General features: G+C 39.7%; 1 protein-coding gene across 2 annotated transcripts in view; it reads right to left on the minus strand.

Moving 5' to 3' along the window:
- Fam185a (family with sequence similarity 185 member A) overlaps positions 1-12,292 on the minus strand; it is a 38,886-nt gene that overhangs the window by 6,102 nt on the left and 20,492 nt on the right. Inside the window, exons 5-7 of one of the 2 annotated variants that reach the window (XM_055612910.1) lie at positions 11,716-11,757; positions 7,706-7,801; positions 4,137-4,271 (exon numbers count right to left, since the gene is read on the minus strand). In XM_055612910.1, the coding sequence (XP_055468885.1) occupies positions 4,137-4,271; positions 7,706-7,801; positions 11,716-11,757 (273 nt within the window). The remainder of the gene's footprint in view (positions 1-4,136; positions 4,272-7,705; positions 7,802-11,715; positions 11,758-12,292) is intronic. The other variant, XM_055612911.1, reaches the window with a different exon arrangement.

Raw genomic sequence — 12,292 nt, forward strand, 5'->3', positions numbered from 1 at the left:
ACACACACACACACACACACACACACACACACACACACACACACACAATAATCCCAGACCAGCAAATCAAAAGAGGGGAAGAGGAGCACACTCACAACAAAATAACAGGAATCAACAAAACATTGCTCAGTATTATCTCTCAATATCAATGGTCTCAATTTCCCAATTAAAAGACAGTAACAGAGTAACAGAATGGATGCGAAGACAGGATCTAATTTCTGCTAAATCCAACAAACACACCTCAACATCAAGGATAGACATCACCTCAGGGTAAAAGGATGGAAAAAGACATTTCCAAACAAATGGACCTAAGAAGCAAGCTGGTGTAGCCATTTTAATGCCTGAAAAAAATAGATTTCAAACAAAAACTAATCAGAAGAGATAGGGAAGGATAATACATACTTAAAGGAAAAAATCCACTAAGAGGACATCGCAGTTTAACATCTATGCAAGTAGGTGCAAACACAAGCACATCCATGTTCATAAAACAAACAAAGACACTACTACAGCTTGTCACATATTGATTTTCACACACTGATAGTGGGAGACAGCAAGACCTCATTGCTGAAGACAACACTTACGCAACTCAATGAACATGTAGAGGTCAAGCTGCTGCCCACATAGACAGCCTTCACCTCTGTTCTACAGTGGCACAGGAAGGTACTCTGCATGCTACCAAAGGAGAAATGTAAACAGCAACCCAGCTACAAACCCTTTAGTCTACAGTGCTGTTCTGCCTGCAGGATATGCTTGGGCAATGGCGGCACCAAGCTCGTGGGAGTAACCAATGTCAGACTGGACTTATGGCCCATTTCATGAGATGGAACCTGCACCGGACACTACTTGAGTAACCAAGAACCTGAAACTAGACAGCCCAGTGATGTGGGGAAAACCAAATACTATGGTTAAAAAAAAAAAAAATCAATAAAAGGACTTCTAATATCATTCTGCTATACTCATAGATCAGTGCCTTGCTCAGCCATCATCAGAGAAGTTTCTTCCTGTAGCAGATGGGAAAAAATACAAAGACTGACAGCCAGACATGCAGAGAATGAAAGATTCTGGAACACTCAGCACTATATTGCATGTCTCCATCAAATCCCTCTTCTCAGGGCTCAGGGAACCCATGAAAGATGAGGCAGAAAGAGTATAAGAGCTAGAGAGGATAGAGGATTCCAAGGAAAAAAGTCCTCTAAATCAACATAGTAAAGTTCATATGAACCCAAGTAGAAAACTCAGAGAAAAGCCTTACAAATAGAATGGATCAAGTAGAACAAAGAATATCAGGACTTGAAAACAAAGTAGAGGAATTACACCATAGAAGCAGGCATATGAAAAATAAAAATAAAAACATACAAAGGGGCTATGGAACAACATGAAAAGACCAAATCTTTGAATTATAGATAGAGATGAAAGAGAAGACACTTCAGTCAGTGTCACAGATCTTCAATAAGGTCACAGAAGGAAATTTTCCCAAATCAAGGAAAAGCCAGCCCCATACAGATACAAGCAGCATACAGCACACCAAATAAATAAACAGGACCAGAAAAGAAACTTCTCACAGCATAGCATGGTAAAAACTCTTAGTACACACTGCAAAGAGTAAAAGCTGCAAAGAGAACACAAGTCACACACAAAGCAAAACCTACCAGAAGCTGATTTCTCAATGAAAACTTTAAAAGCCAGAAGAACCTAGAACATATTCCAAATTCTAAAAGTCCATGATATCAATCTACATGACTATGCCCAGGAACACTCTCTGCCATAGTCAAGGAGAAAGAAAAACTTCAAGTCCACCCTACTTCAAGAATACTGAACTAGTATTACTTTATACTAAAGAGAGAAGTGTAGTCAAGAGACTATAGTAAGAAAACAAATGAACCTATAATTACTAGAAGAAAAAGTAGGGCTAAAAACACAAACAGAAAACAAAACATTAAAATGACTGCAATCAACACATACTTTTCAATAATAACTTAGTTCTCCCAAACAGACACAGGTTGATTGTAAGAAACAAAATCCATCTTTCTGTTGTCTACAAGAAACTCAGCTTTAAAGATAAATACTTTAGAATGACACACACGGTATATACTCATAAGTGGGTAGCAGACCTATAAGATAGGATAAACATACTAAAATCTGTACACCTAAAGAAGCTAAACAAGAAGGAGGACCCAGGTAAGATGATCAATCCTTACTTAGAAAGATGGATGGATTTGGAAGTAGGAGAAAACAAGAAGCAAGACAGGAGCCTACTATAGAGGGCCTCTGGAAGACTCTACCTAGCAGTGTATCAAAGCAGATATTAAGATTCATAACCAAACCTTGGGTAGAGTGCAGGGAATCATATGAAAGAAGAGAAAGTTAGTAAGACCTGGAGAGGACAGGAGCTCCACAAGGACCAAATATATCTGGGCACCAGGGTCTTTTCTGAGACTGATTCTCCAACCAAGGACCATGCATGGATATAACCTAGAACCCCTGCTCAGACATAGCCCATGGCAGCTCAGTGTCCAAGTGTGTTCCCTAGTAAGGGGAACAGGGACTGTCTCTGATATAAACTCAGTGGCTGGCTCTTTGACCTCCCCAACCCCTGAGGGAGGAGCAGCCCTGCTAGGCCACAGAGGAGGACATTGCAGCCGGTCCTGGTGAGACCTGATAAGCTAGGGTCAGATGGAAGGGGAGAAGCACCTCCCCTAAAAGTGACTTAGAGGAACAGGGAGGAGATGAGAGAGGGAGGGTGAGATTGGGAGGGAATGAGAAAGGGGCCTACAGATGGGATACAAAATAAATAACCTTTGATTAGTATAAAAAATAAAAATTTAAAGAACAATAAAATGTTGAAAGATTAAAAACAAAAAACAAACAAAAGTATGGGCTGTTATAAACAAATGGGACCAGGAAACAAGTACCCCTATCCTAAGTCTGATAAAAGCCTTCAAACCAAAGCTAATCAAAAGAGATAAAGAACAACATTTCATTTAATCAAGGGAACAGTTAACCAGAAGCCATTGCAATCTTAAATATATATGCACCAAACGTGGTGCGCCCAATTTCATAAGAAGAGTGCCAGAATTAAAGGCACAGATGGACTTAAACTCAGTAGGTGATTTCAATACCCCACTTTAACCAATAAATAGCTTATACAGACAAAAAAATAAATAGAATAATGTCAGAAATGAATGGCATTAGACACCAAGAAGACCTAACAGATCTACAGAAAATTCCACTCAAATGCCAAAGTATATGCATTCTATACAGCAGCCCATGAAAGCTTAAGATGTCCTGGGACAGAACCCAAATCTTACTAAAATCAGAATAACTGAAATAATTCCATTTACTTTATCTGGCCACAGTGGAACAAAGTTTAAAATCAACAGTAAACAATTTTCTAATAATTACACAAACTCAAGGAGATTAAACAACACATTGTTGAATGATGAATGAACCAAAGTAATTAAAGAAAAATATTCCTGCAACTAACTAAAAATAAAACATAGCACAATAAGCTATCTGAAAAAAACAGTAAAAACTTACTGTTATGACAAATACGTCCTCATATTCTTCCTTTAGCCATTATCTCATGGGTAAGCCTGTAGCTTACCTACGTGTGCAGTTTATTTCAGTGTCCTTCCTGATGACATTGTATTAGGATTTTAAGCGAAGTGTCAGCATTAATTTTGGTAGCCATTAAAATAAATATTTAAAGGTAGTACAGCTAGATGTAATGAAAAATGTGCAAGAAGTATTTACTTTGTGGAACTGAGAATTTGCCACACCAAAAGAGCAGCTTTACAGTGTGCATAGCTAACAAGATTCCTGTCTAATCGTGCAATCAATTTAAGGCTTGTGTGATAATAAATGTTAATTTTCGAGTTCAAGAACTGGACATCCCCCTGCCCCAGGAAAAAGATTTAAGTTCACTTTATCTAAGGACAGAACTTCTGAATGCTCCTGAAGGCCTGAAGGAGGTCAGTCAGGTCTGCGTTATGTTGCTGACAATCGCTGAGGAACAGTGGCAAACACTAGAGCACAAGGATGGTGAAGAGTTAAACTGCAATTACCACGCCACCCGTCACTCATGCAGGGGCAGCAGCCTCCTGCGGGGCCAGCACGGCAGCCTGCGGTCTCCTTACCTGTCACTGTCACACCGTCACTTTTATGATCTTTGGCCATTTCCTGAATACGAGCTTCGGTGTCCACAACTACCTCTTTCCCCGATAACTTTAAATAAGCTTGGAGAGAAGATGGGGCCTTGACAGTAATCAAACCTGTGGCAAATTTAGAGTAAAACCGACACAAATAAGTAAAATCATACATTTAATTGAAATACTGCTCTACTGCTTTATTGTTTTCCCTCCTCTGCATATTGATTTAAACAGCACTGGATTTTTCTTTCTCCTGAGCATTCAAAGTATCCTCTCAAGGCATTCACTGTGACTTCTGTCAAGAGTATGGGCATCAAAGCATTAGAAACTACTAGATCTTATTTAACATCCCTGCTTAGCTCAACCATAATGGAAAAAAAGAAAAAACAGGAGTAGTAATTGACCACACACGTGGCACAGATAGGATATGCTATCAGCGAGCATTTGCAAAGAGCCAGACAATCACCATTTCAACTTCTTGAAGCACCATCATCACTTCAACTTTACAGTTGAGGATTTGTTCAAGTTCCCACAACAGCTGTAAGTTTAGGGCAGTGCCGCCGACAAAGCCTGTGCTTTCAGCTGTTACTCTGTGTTTCACACACTGCTCCCTCATACCTGCACAACTCATGACCTCACTGATCACTATGCCACATGAGCCATAGGGTCCTGTATGTCTAGTTGTGCTTGGAGTGTAAGGAAAAAATAACAAGATTATTTGGATTCTAATGTTCCTTTAGAGTCAGTTATAGGCTTTTCAGTACTAACAGCAAAACACTCAGCTTTATTTTCAGTATAGGCTGGTGGTTATTCTAAGGGAAGATTTTAAAGGAACCAATCAGAAAAAGTACTCCATTAGCTATGAAATCCCCTGTCAAAACAACCATGTAAGTCTTAGTGCAAATTTACCAGCACACTCCTATTCCATCAGCTTCATTCTGCTTCTCATCAGCTTTTAGAGCCTTCTGCCATAAGTACCAGCTCATCTGTGGGACAGAGAGTCAGAGTGATGTACACTGTGAACCTTCCTTAGAATTCACTCATATATGGGTCATGCTCTCCTAGTCTGCTTACCATCAGCTGATTGCCTCAATCTTAAGTCTTCTTAGTCTTCCTAATGGCAGCAGGAAGTCTGAGTTAAGATGGACTCCTGGGGCTGAAGAGATGGCTCAGTGGGTAAGAGTCCTGTCTGCACAAGCATGAGGACCTGAGTTGAAATCTCAGAACTCATTTAAGAAGCAGAAAATGCCCATGTGTGCTATAGCTTACTCCTGGGGGGAAAGGGCGGGAGGCAGGAGGACCTCTGAGTTTCTTGCTGGCTTCTTAGTTTTAGGTTCACAGAGAAACCATGTGTCAGAGGGTTAGGGTAGAGAGCAATAGGGTAGGACACCAAACATCCTCCCCTGGCCTCCATTCACAATCATGTGCACAAACACCACACATGACCTAGGAACTCTCATTCACACACAGAGAGAAGAAAGGAACCAGGAAGATAAATTCTGGATGGTCACCAGCCGATACCATTCTCTCAAAAGTTCAAAAGTGAATTAATACCAGTAATGCCACAAACTGAAGGCATACTATGTGACTATGTGAGGACTATGCATCTTTCCTAAGACAGGTCAGCGGAAATGTTAGAACTCTCAGGTAAAGCTGACTCAATCACAGACTTTCTGAATGAATAAATAAGGCTATCCATCATGTTCACTTTCACGGGACAGAAAAAATAAGCTCCTCAGCTCTATAGCTAAATGGTGAAGACCAAAGAGACTCAAATAGCTGGCTCTGAACTCCAAAGCCAGACACTGGCAAAGCTGGAACAGATTGCCAAGAGCCTCAACTAACCACTAAGCAAAAGAATCCTGAAAAAAAAAAAAAAGAATCCTGAATAAGAAGGTAGAGATCTTTGTTTCTGGTTATCTCTAAGCTGACAGGAACATGGTTTGCAGTAGGAAAACAAAATTATAATCCTGAGTGTAGTATCATATACTATTTCAATATGTTGTTGAAATGCTATAACTAATACTCAAAAATAATTTAAGTAGATGATGAGTGATAAACTTCAAAGTTTTAAAAATGCAAATTTTTAAAATTTTTTATCTACTGCACAATATAAGAAATAGTTTATACAGAAGAGCTGTTTATTCAAAACATTTTTCTTTCACTCTGTTACTAGTTATTTATGGTTAATAGTTATCCTCATGGGTCTTCATAAGAGAGTAAAATTATATGGCTAAGACTTTGAATGAGAATGGCCCCCACAGGCTCCTCTGTCTGGATACTGGGTCCCCAGTTAGTGGAACTGTGGGAAGGGTTAGGAGGTGTGACCTTGCTGAAGAAGGTGTGTCACTGGAGGCGGGCTCTGAGGTTTCAAAAGTCCCCACCACTCCCAGTTAGCCCTCTCTGCTTGTGGCAAGATGTAGATTCCCAGCTGCTGCTCCATGCCACACCTGCCTGCGTGTTACCAAGCTCCCACCATGCTCATGGGCTCTAACCCTTCGACACTGTGAGCCCCAAATAAATGGTTTCTCTAATAAGCTGCCTTGTTCATGGTATCTTATGACAGCAATAGGAAAGTAACTAAGACTTTAAAGTTAGCAGTTTCGTGAGAACAAGATCATATCCCATTTTAAAAAAAAAAACAAGCCAGGATCATGAGAAATCCTCCTATGTGTCAGCACCAGTTTCAGGTCTACCCCGAGCTCAACACCTCTCCTTTGGCTCTGATAAAGCAGCCTGAATGGACAGAAGACTGTTAGTAGCAACCAAATTAACAATGGCAGGAACTAGTTTCTCAGAGGAAATACTATCCTTGTAATACACAGTCCCATCCTAGCCAATGTGCAAAAGATCCTATAAGTTGTTCTTAATCTTTCTAAGTCTTTTATACAGAAGTATAGGTCCTAATTTTCTGCACCTCAGCCACTTCCACCCATAGAGCTAAGCTACACTGTCACTGATTCACACATATTTGCCTACATATATAATTAGTTTTCAGAGGAATAGAAGTGTATTTAAGATAACTATTTAGATGCATACAACTCATATTCAGCTTTACAGTGAAAAAAAGATATGCAATTTTAAATAAAATAGTGAACTCAGAATAAGTTGCCTATATGAGAAATTATATAGGCAGACACATCGAAAGGCTGCTTCGGAGAACCTTTGTGGAGACACCTCGGGGTCACACTTTGAAGGCTACTGTTCTACAGTCATGGCAGGGGAGGTTCTCTACAGGCTTTGTATTCCCTACGAAGAATACTCTATTTCCTACATGACAAAACTGAAAGATCCATACAGGAACATTAAAAATTCTACAGGAACAGTCAGACTATAGAATCATTTTTGTTTGACCTGAAAAAAGAAAGTCTGTCTTCATGGCCACCTGTCCTAAACAACGATGACTGATTGGCTTGGAAAGCTCAATAGCCAGTGTTTAAACCAGGATCTGACAGGAGAAAATTGTCACTGTAGACAATCCAACCACCCATTTCCCAAACACTCCATCATTCTTCCTTCACACTACACATCAAACTGTGACACTCCAGTTGGCTCACCTTCCTGCGAGGTCAGCGCCACTTCCCCCAGCTGGCTGACATAAACATCTATGGCACCAAGATGACTTGAAGCTTTTAGACATCCAGAGGACGAATCTGAGAGAGAGAAAACTGTAACCGTGACTGTTCTTAATGGAGTAAATGGAACTAAAAACTTGAAATAAAAGGCCCTGTGTTGATATTTGGGTAAGAACCTACAAACCTTGAAAGGCTTTGTATTTCTTCATAACAATGTCATTATTATTTAGCAGGTGCAGTGGGACACACCTGTAGTTCCAGCATTCGGGGAGGCAGAGACAGGTGGATTTCTATGAGTTCGAGGCCAGCCTAGCCCAGGACAGCCACCAAGGCTACACAGAGAAATCCTGTCTTGAAAAACCAAAAAAACAAACAACAACAACAAAAAGCCAATGTCATTATTTTCATCAAAATGTAAACAAGTATTACAAATTTAGGAACTATGCTTAGACAACTAATAATACTCTATAATCTACAGAACTCTGACTATGCAAGTTTTTAAATGTCTAATTTAATTTTCTTATGTGTTATGGTTGTTTGCCAGCATGTATGTCTACACATGACTTGCATGCCTGGTACCCACAGAAGCCAAAAGAAGACATGCAGTCCCCTGAGCTGGAGTTACGGAGAGTTGGGAACTACCACATGGATGCTGGGAATCAAACCCAGGTCCTCTGGGAGAGCAGCCAGTGCTCTCAACCACGAAGCCATCTCTCCAGCCTCATAGTTGGCCTTTTGAAAGCTGACTGTAGGAAGGGTGGTATGTAACATTTAACTGGCAGCCAGTGCTAAGACTAGAGAGCATCACTGAAGGATTTATTTCATCTGTTCTCCTAGTGACAAGTTCAGTAAACTTCCAGTATTTACCAAAGTTGGTTACCTTGTGTTCAGTCTATAAGTAACAGCAAAGTTAGTGAGAAATCAAAGAATTTCTTATTTTCTCTTTCAGCAAACCTGCTGCAGTAAGAAGAACCGGTCATCTGTATACGGTTTTACTACATTTCTTAGAGGGGCAGCAAAGATGTGGACAAGGCAACCCAGTAGGAGGAAAAGAGTACCACAAGTAGGCAAGAGTCAAAGACAGTTTCCACTCCCACTGTTAGGAATCCCACAAGAACACCAAGCTACTCAGCCATAACATATCTGCAGAGGACCTAGGCCAGACCCCTTCAGACTCCCTCATCTCTGTGACCCCTCCATAATTCCCAGTAAACCGATTCTGTGGGTGGTTTTACTGTGGTGTACTTGACCCCTCTCTGGTTCCTATAATCCTTCCTTCCCCTCCTCCACAAGACTCCCTGAGCTCAGCCTAATGTTTGGCTACGGGACTGCACCTACTCCATTAGGTGAAGTCTCTCTGGCCTTCCTGATGACAATTATGCTAGGCACTGGTCCCAGAATATTCTGCAGGCAAGACAAATTGTAGGTCGAAGGTTTAGTGGCTGGGTTGGTGTCCCAATCCCTCCACTTGAGGCCTTGCCTGGCTACAGAAGATGGCTGGTTCAGGCTCCATGTACTCTCACAGATTCCATGGAGTTTCTCTTGCAATATGTTTTACCTTTCCCCAATTTCAGTCTTTTCTCACAGTGTTTTCTCCCGACCACCCACCTGATTCTTCCTGTCCCCAACCCCACCTACCCCAGTCTGCCCAAAAATCTATTTCTTCTTCCCAGGGAGATCCTTGTATCCCCTCTTAAGCCCACCTTCTTATTTAGCCTCCCTGGGTCTGTGGATTGTAGTCCAAGATAAATGTATAATAAAAACTTCAAGTCTTTAAAGAAGATATCAGAAAATAGATCTCCCATGTTCATAGACTGGTAGGATTAACATAGTAAAAAGGGCCATCCTACCAAAAGCAATCTACAGATTCATTGCAATCCCCATCAAAATTCCAAAACAATTCTTCACAGATCATAGAAGAGCAACACTCAACTTCATATGGAAAAACAAAAAACCCAGGATGGCTAAAACAATCCTGTACAATAAAAGAACTTTCAGAGGTATCACCATCCCTGATCACAAGCTCTACTACAGAACTGTAGTAATAAAAAAATGCACAATAAAAACAGACATGTTAATCAATGGAATCTAACTGAAGTGCCAGACATAAATCCACACACCTATGAACACTTGATCTTTGATAAACAAGCCAGAAATATACAATGGGGGAAAAAAGCATCTTCAACAAATGGTGCTGGTCTAACTGGATGTTTGGATGTAGAAGGATGCAAACAGATCAAAATCTATCTCCCTGCACAAAACTCAAGTCCAAGTGGATCAAAGACCTCAACATAAAACCAGATACACTAAACCTGACAGAAGAGAAAGTGGGGAAGATCCTTGAATGAATTGATACAAGAGACAACTTCATAAACAGAACACCAATAGCACAGGCACTAAGATCAACAATTAATAAATGGGACCTCATAAAAATGAAAAGCTTCTGTAAGGCAAAGGACATCGTCAACAGGACAAAACAGCAGTCCATAGAATGGGAAAAGATTTTCACCAAGCCCACATGTGACAAAGGGCTAATATCTAAAAACAAAACAAACAAAACAACAACAAAAAACCCTCAAGAAAGTAGACATCAACAAACCAAATAATTCAATTAAAAAATGGGGTGCAGATCTAAACAGAGAATTCTCAAGAGAGGACTCTCAAATAGCTGAAATACTTAAAAAGAAGTATTCAACACCCTTAGCCATCAGGGAAACGCAAATCAAAATGACTCTGAGATTCCATCTCACACCTGTCAGAATGGCTAAGATCAAAATACTAGTGACAGCACATGCTGTTGAGAACGTGGAGCAAGGAGAACCCTCCTCCACTGCTGGTGGGAGTGTCAACTCTACAGCCACCTCAGGAATCAATATGACAGTTTCTCAGAAAAACTGGGAATTGATCTACCTCAAGACCCAGCTATAGCACTCCTAGGCATATACCCAAAGGATGCTCCATCCTACCACAAAGACACTTGCTCAACTATGTTCATAAGCAGTTTTATTCATATTAGCCAGAATCTGGAAACAACCTAGATGTCCCTCAACTGAAGAATGGATTAAGAAAATGTGGTACATTTACACAATAGAGATTACTCAGCTTGTAAAAATAATGACACCCTGAAATTCACAAGCAAATGATAAAACTAGGAAAATCAAATCATCCTGAGTGAGGTAACCCAGGTGCAGAAAGACACACATGGTGTGTGCTCGCTTGGAAGTGGATATTAGCTGTAACGTAAAAGATAGTTATACCACAACCCATTCTATTTTTTAAGGCTTGTTCTTTCCATCCCTCTGTATGGGAGCTCTGTATGCATAATTATGTAAGTCTTTTAGTCGTTACTTTGGTAACCTCAGTTAAAATGTTCCCTCTTCTTTCCTGATTGCCTATGGAAAAACAGTTACTTCAGTTAGACAATCTCTATCTATCACATTACCCTCTTATTTCTTTATTGCACTTCCAGTGATCTGAAATCACCTTTGTTTTTTCTAAGATATCTATTCTTTTTTCTTCCTGGCACTCAGAGGTGACAGCTCCTAGATAAAATGGGTAGTCTTGTTGACCAGTATACTCCTTAGTAGTACTAAGAGAATTCCTGACATAAAACAGACACTCATAAATACAGATTAAAAGGTATTGGTGTACTAATAGCTAATTTCAAATAACAACAGTTTTGGAAATAATTTATATACACATATGCATATACATATGTACATATATAACATATATATGGAGAGAAAGAGAGGGTATATCTTTCTTTGAAAGAGTTAATGTAGATATTTAAAGAATTCAAAAGATTTGTAAGACTTTTGTTCTTTCTTAACACTAGGTCAGGATATTTTTATCTAAGTGTACGTCATCCCTGTCTGTTTACAACATGGTCTACAACATATCAAGTGAGGTTTGTGAGATAAACTGCAGACTTTAATAAAGCATCACATCTATAGCTGTTGTAAGCTATTCCCAACCAGCACCTTGACACATACCCACTGTAATGTTACCCATCTTGCTTTGTAGTATGATATTTCCTGCAAAAGAGAGAAAACAAGAATTTCAAATTACCAGGGATAATGTATAAGGAAGTGTATTATAGAGGATCCTAATGCAAAGCTGTTTATCTACGATGTCATTTAACACTACTAGTACTGTTAGGGTCATTTTTATCAATATCAGAAATCCAGTCAGAGCTCTGGCTACAGTTTTGAAACAAATGACTTTAGGCATATAACCTTTGCCTCCCTCCCCAGGGCTGGAGGTTTTACAGCATAACTACAAAACAATCATTCTTACACATAGAAGAAAGATAATGGCACCTGAAAAGCCTGTCAAGAAAATTACTCACAATGGACTCCCTACATATTTTCAATGTAAACATCAGTTCATTAATCAGATCAGACAAAGCCAAGTTTTAACCAAGAAACACAAATATTTCATGGAAACATCTTTTTTTTTTTCAGGCCAGTCACCACATCTGTTGAATTATAGTTTCTGAGCCAAGAGTTAAAGTGGTTTAGGATAAGAATAATGAGTACACAGATGTATGACTAACAAAGGAAAAAGCTT

Source organism: Psammomys obesus, unplaced genomic scaffold (genome assembly GCF_907164565.1).
Source record: "Psammomys obesus unplaced genomic scaffold, mPsaObe1.curated_primary_1811, whole genome shotgun sequence".
NCBI classification, from domain to species: Eukaryota; Metazoa; Chordata; class Mammalia; order Rodentia; family Muridae; genus Psammomys; species Psammomys obesus.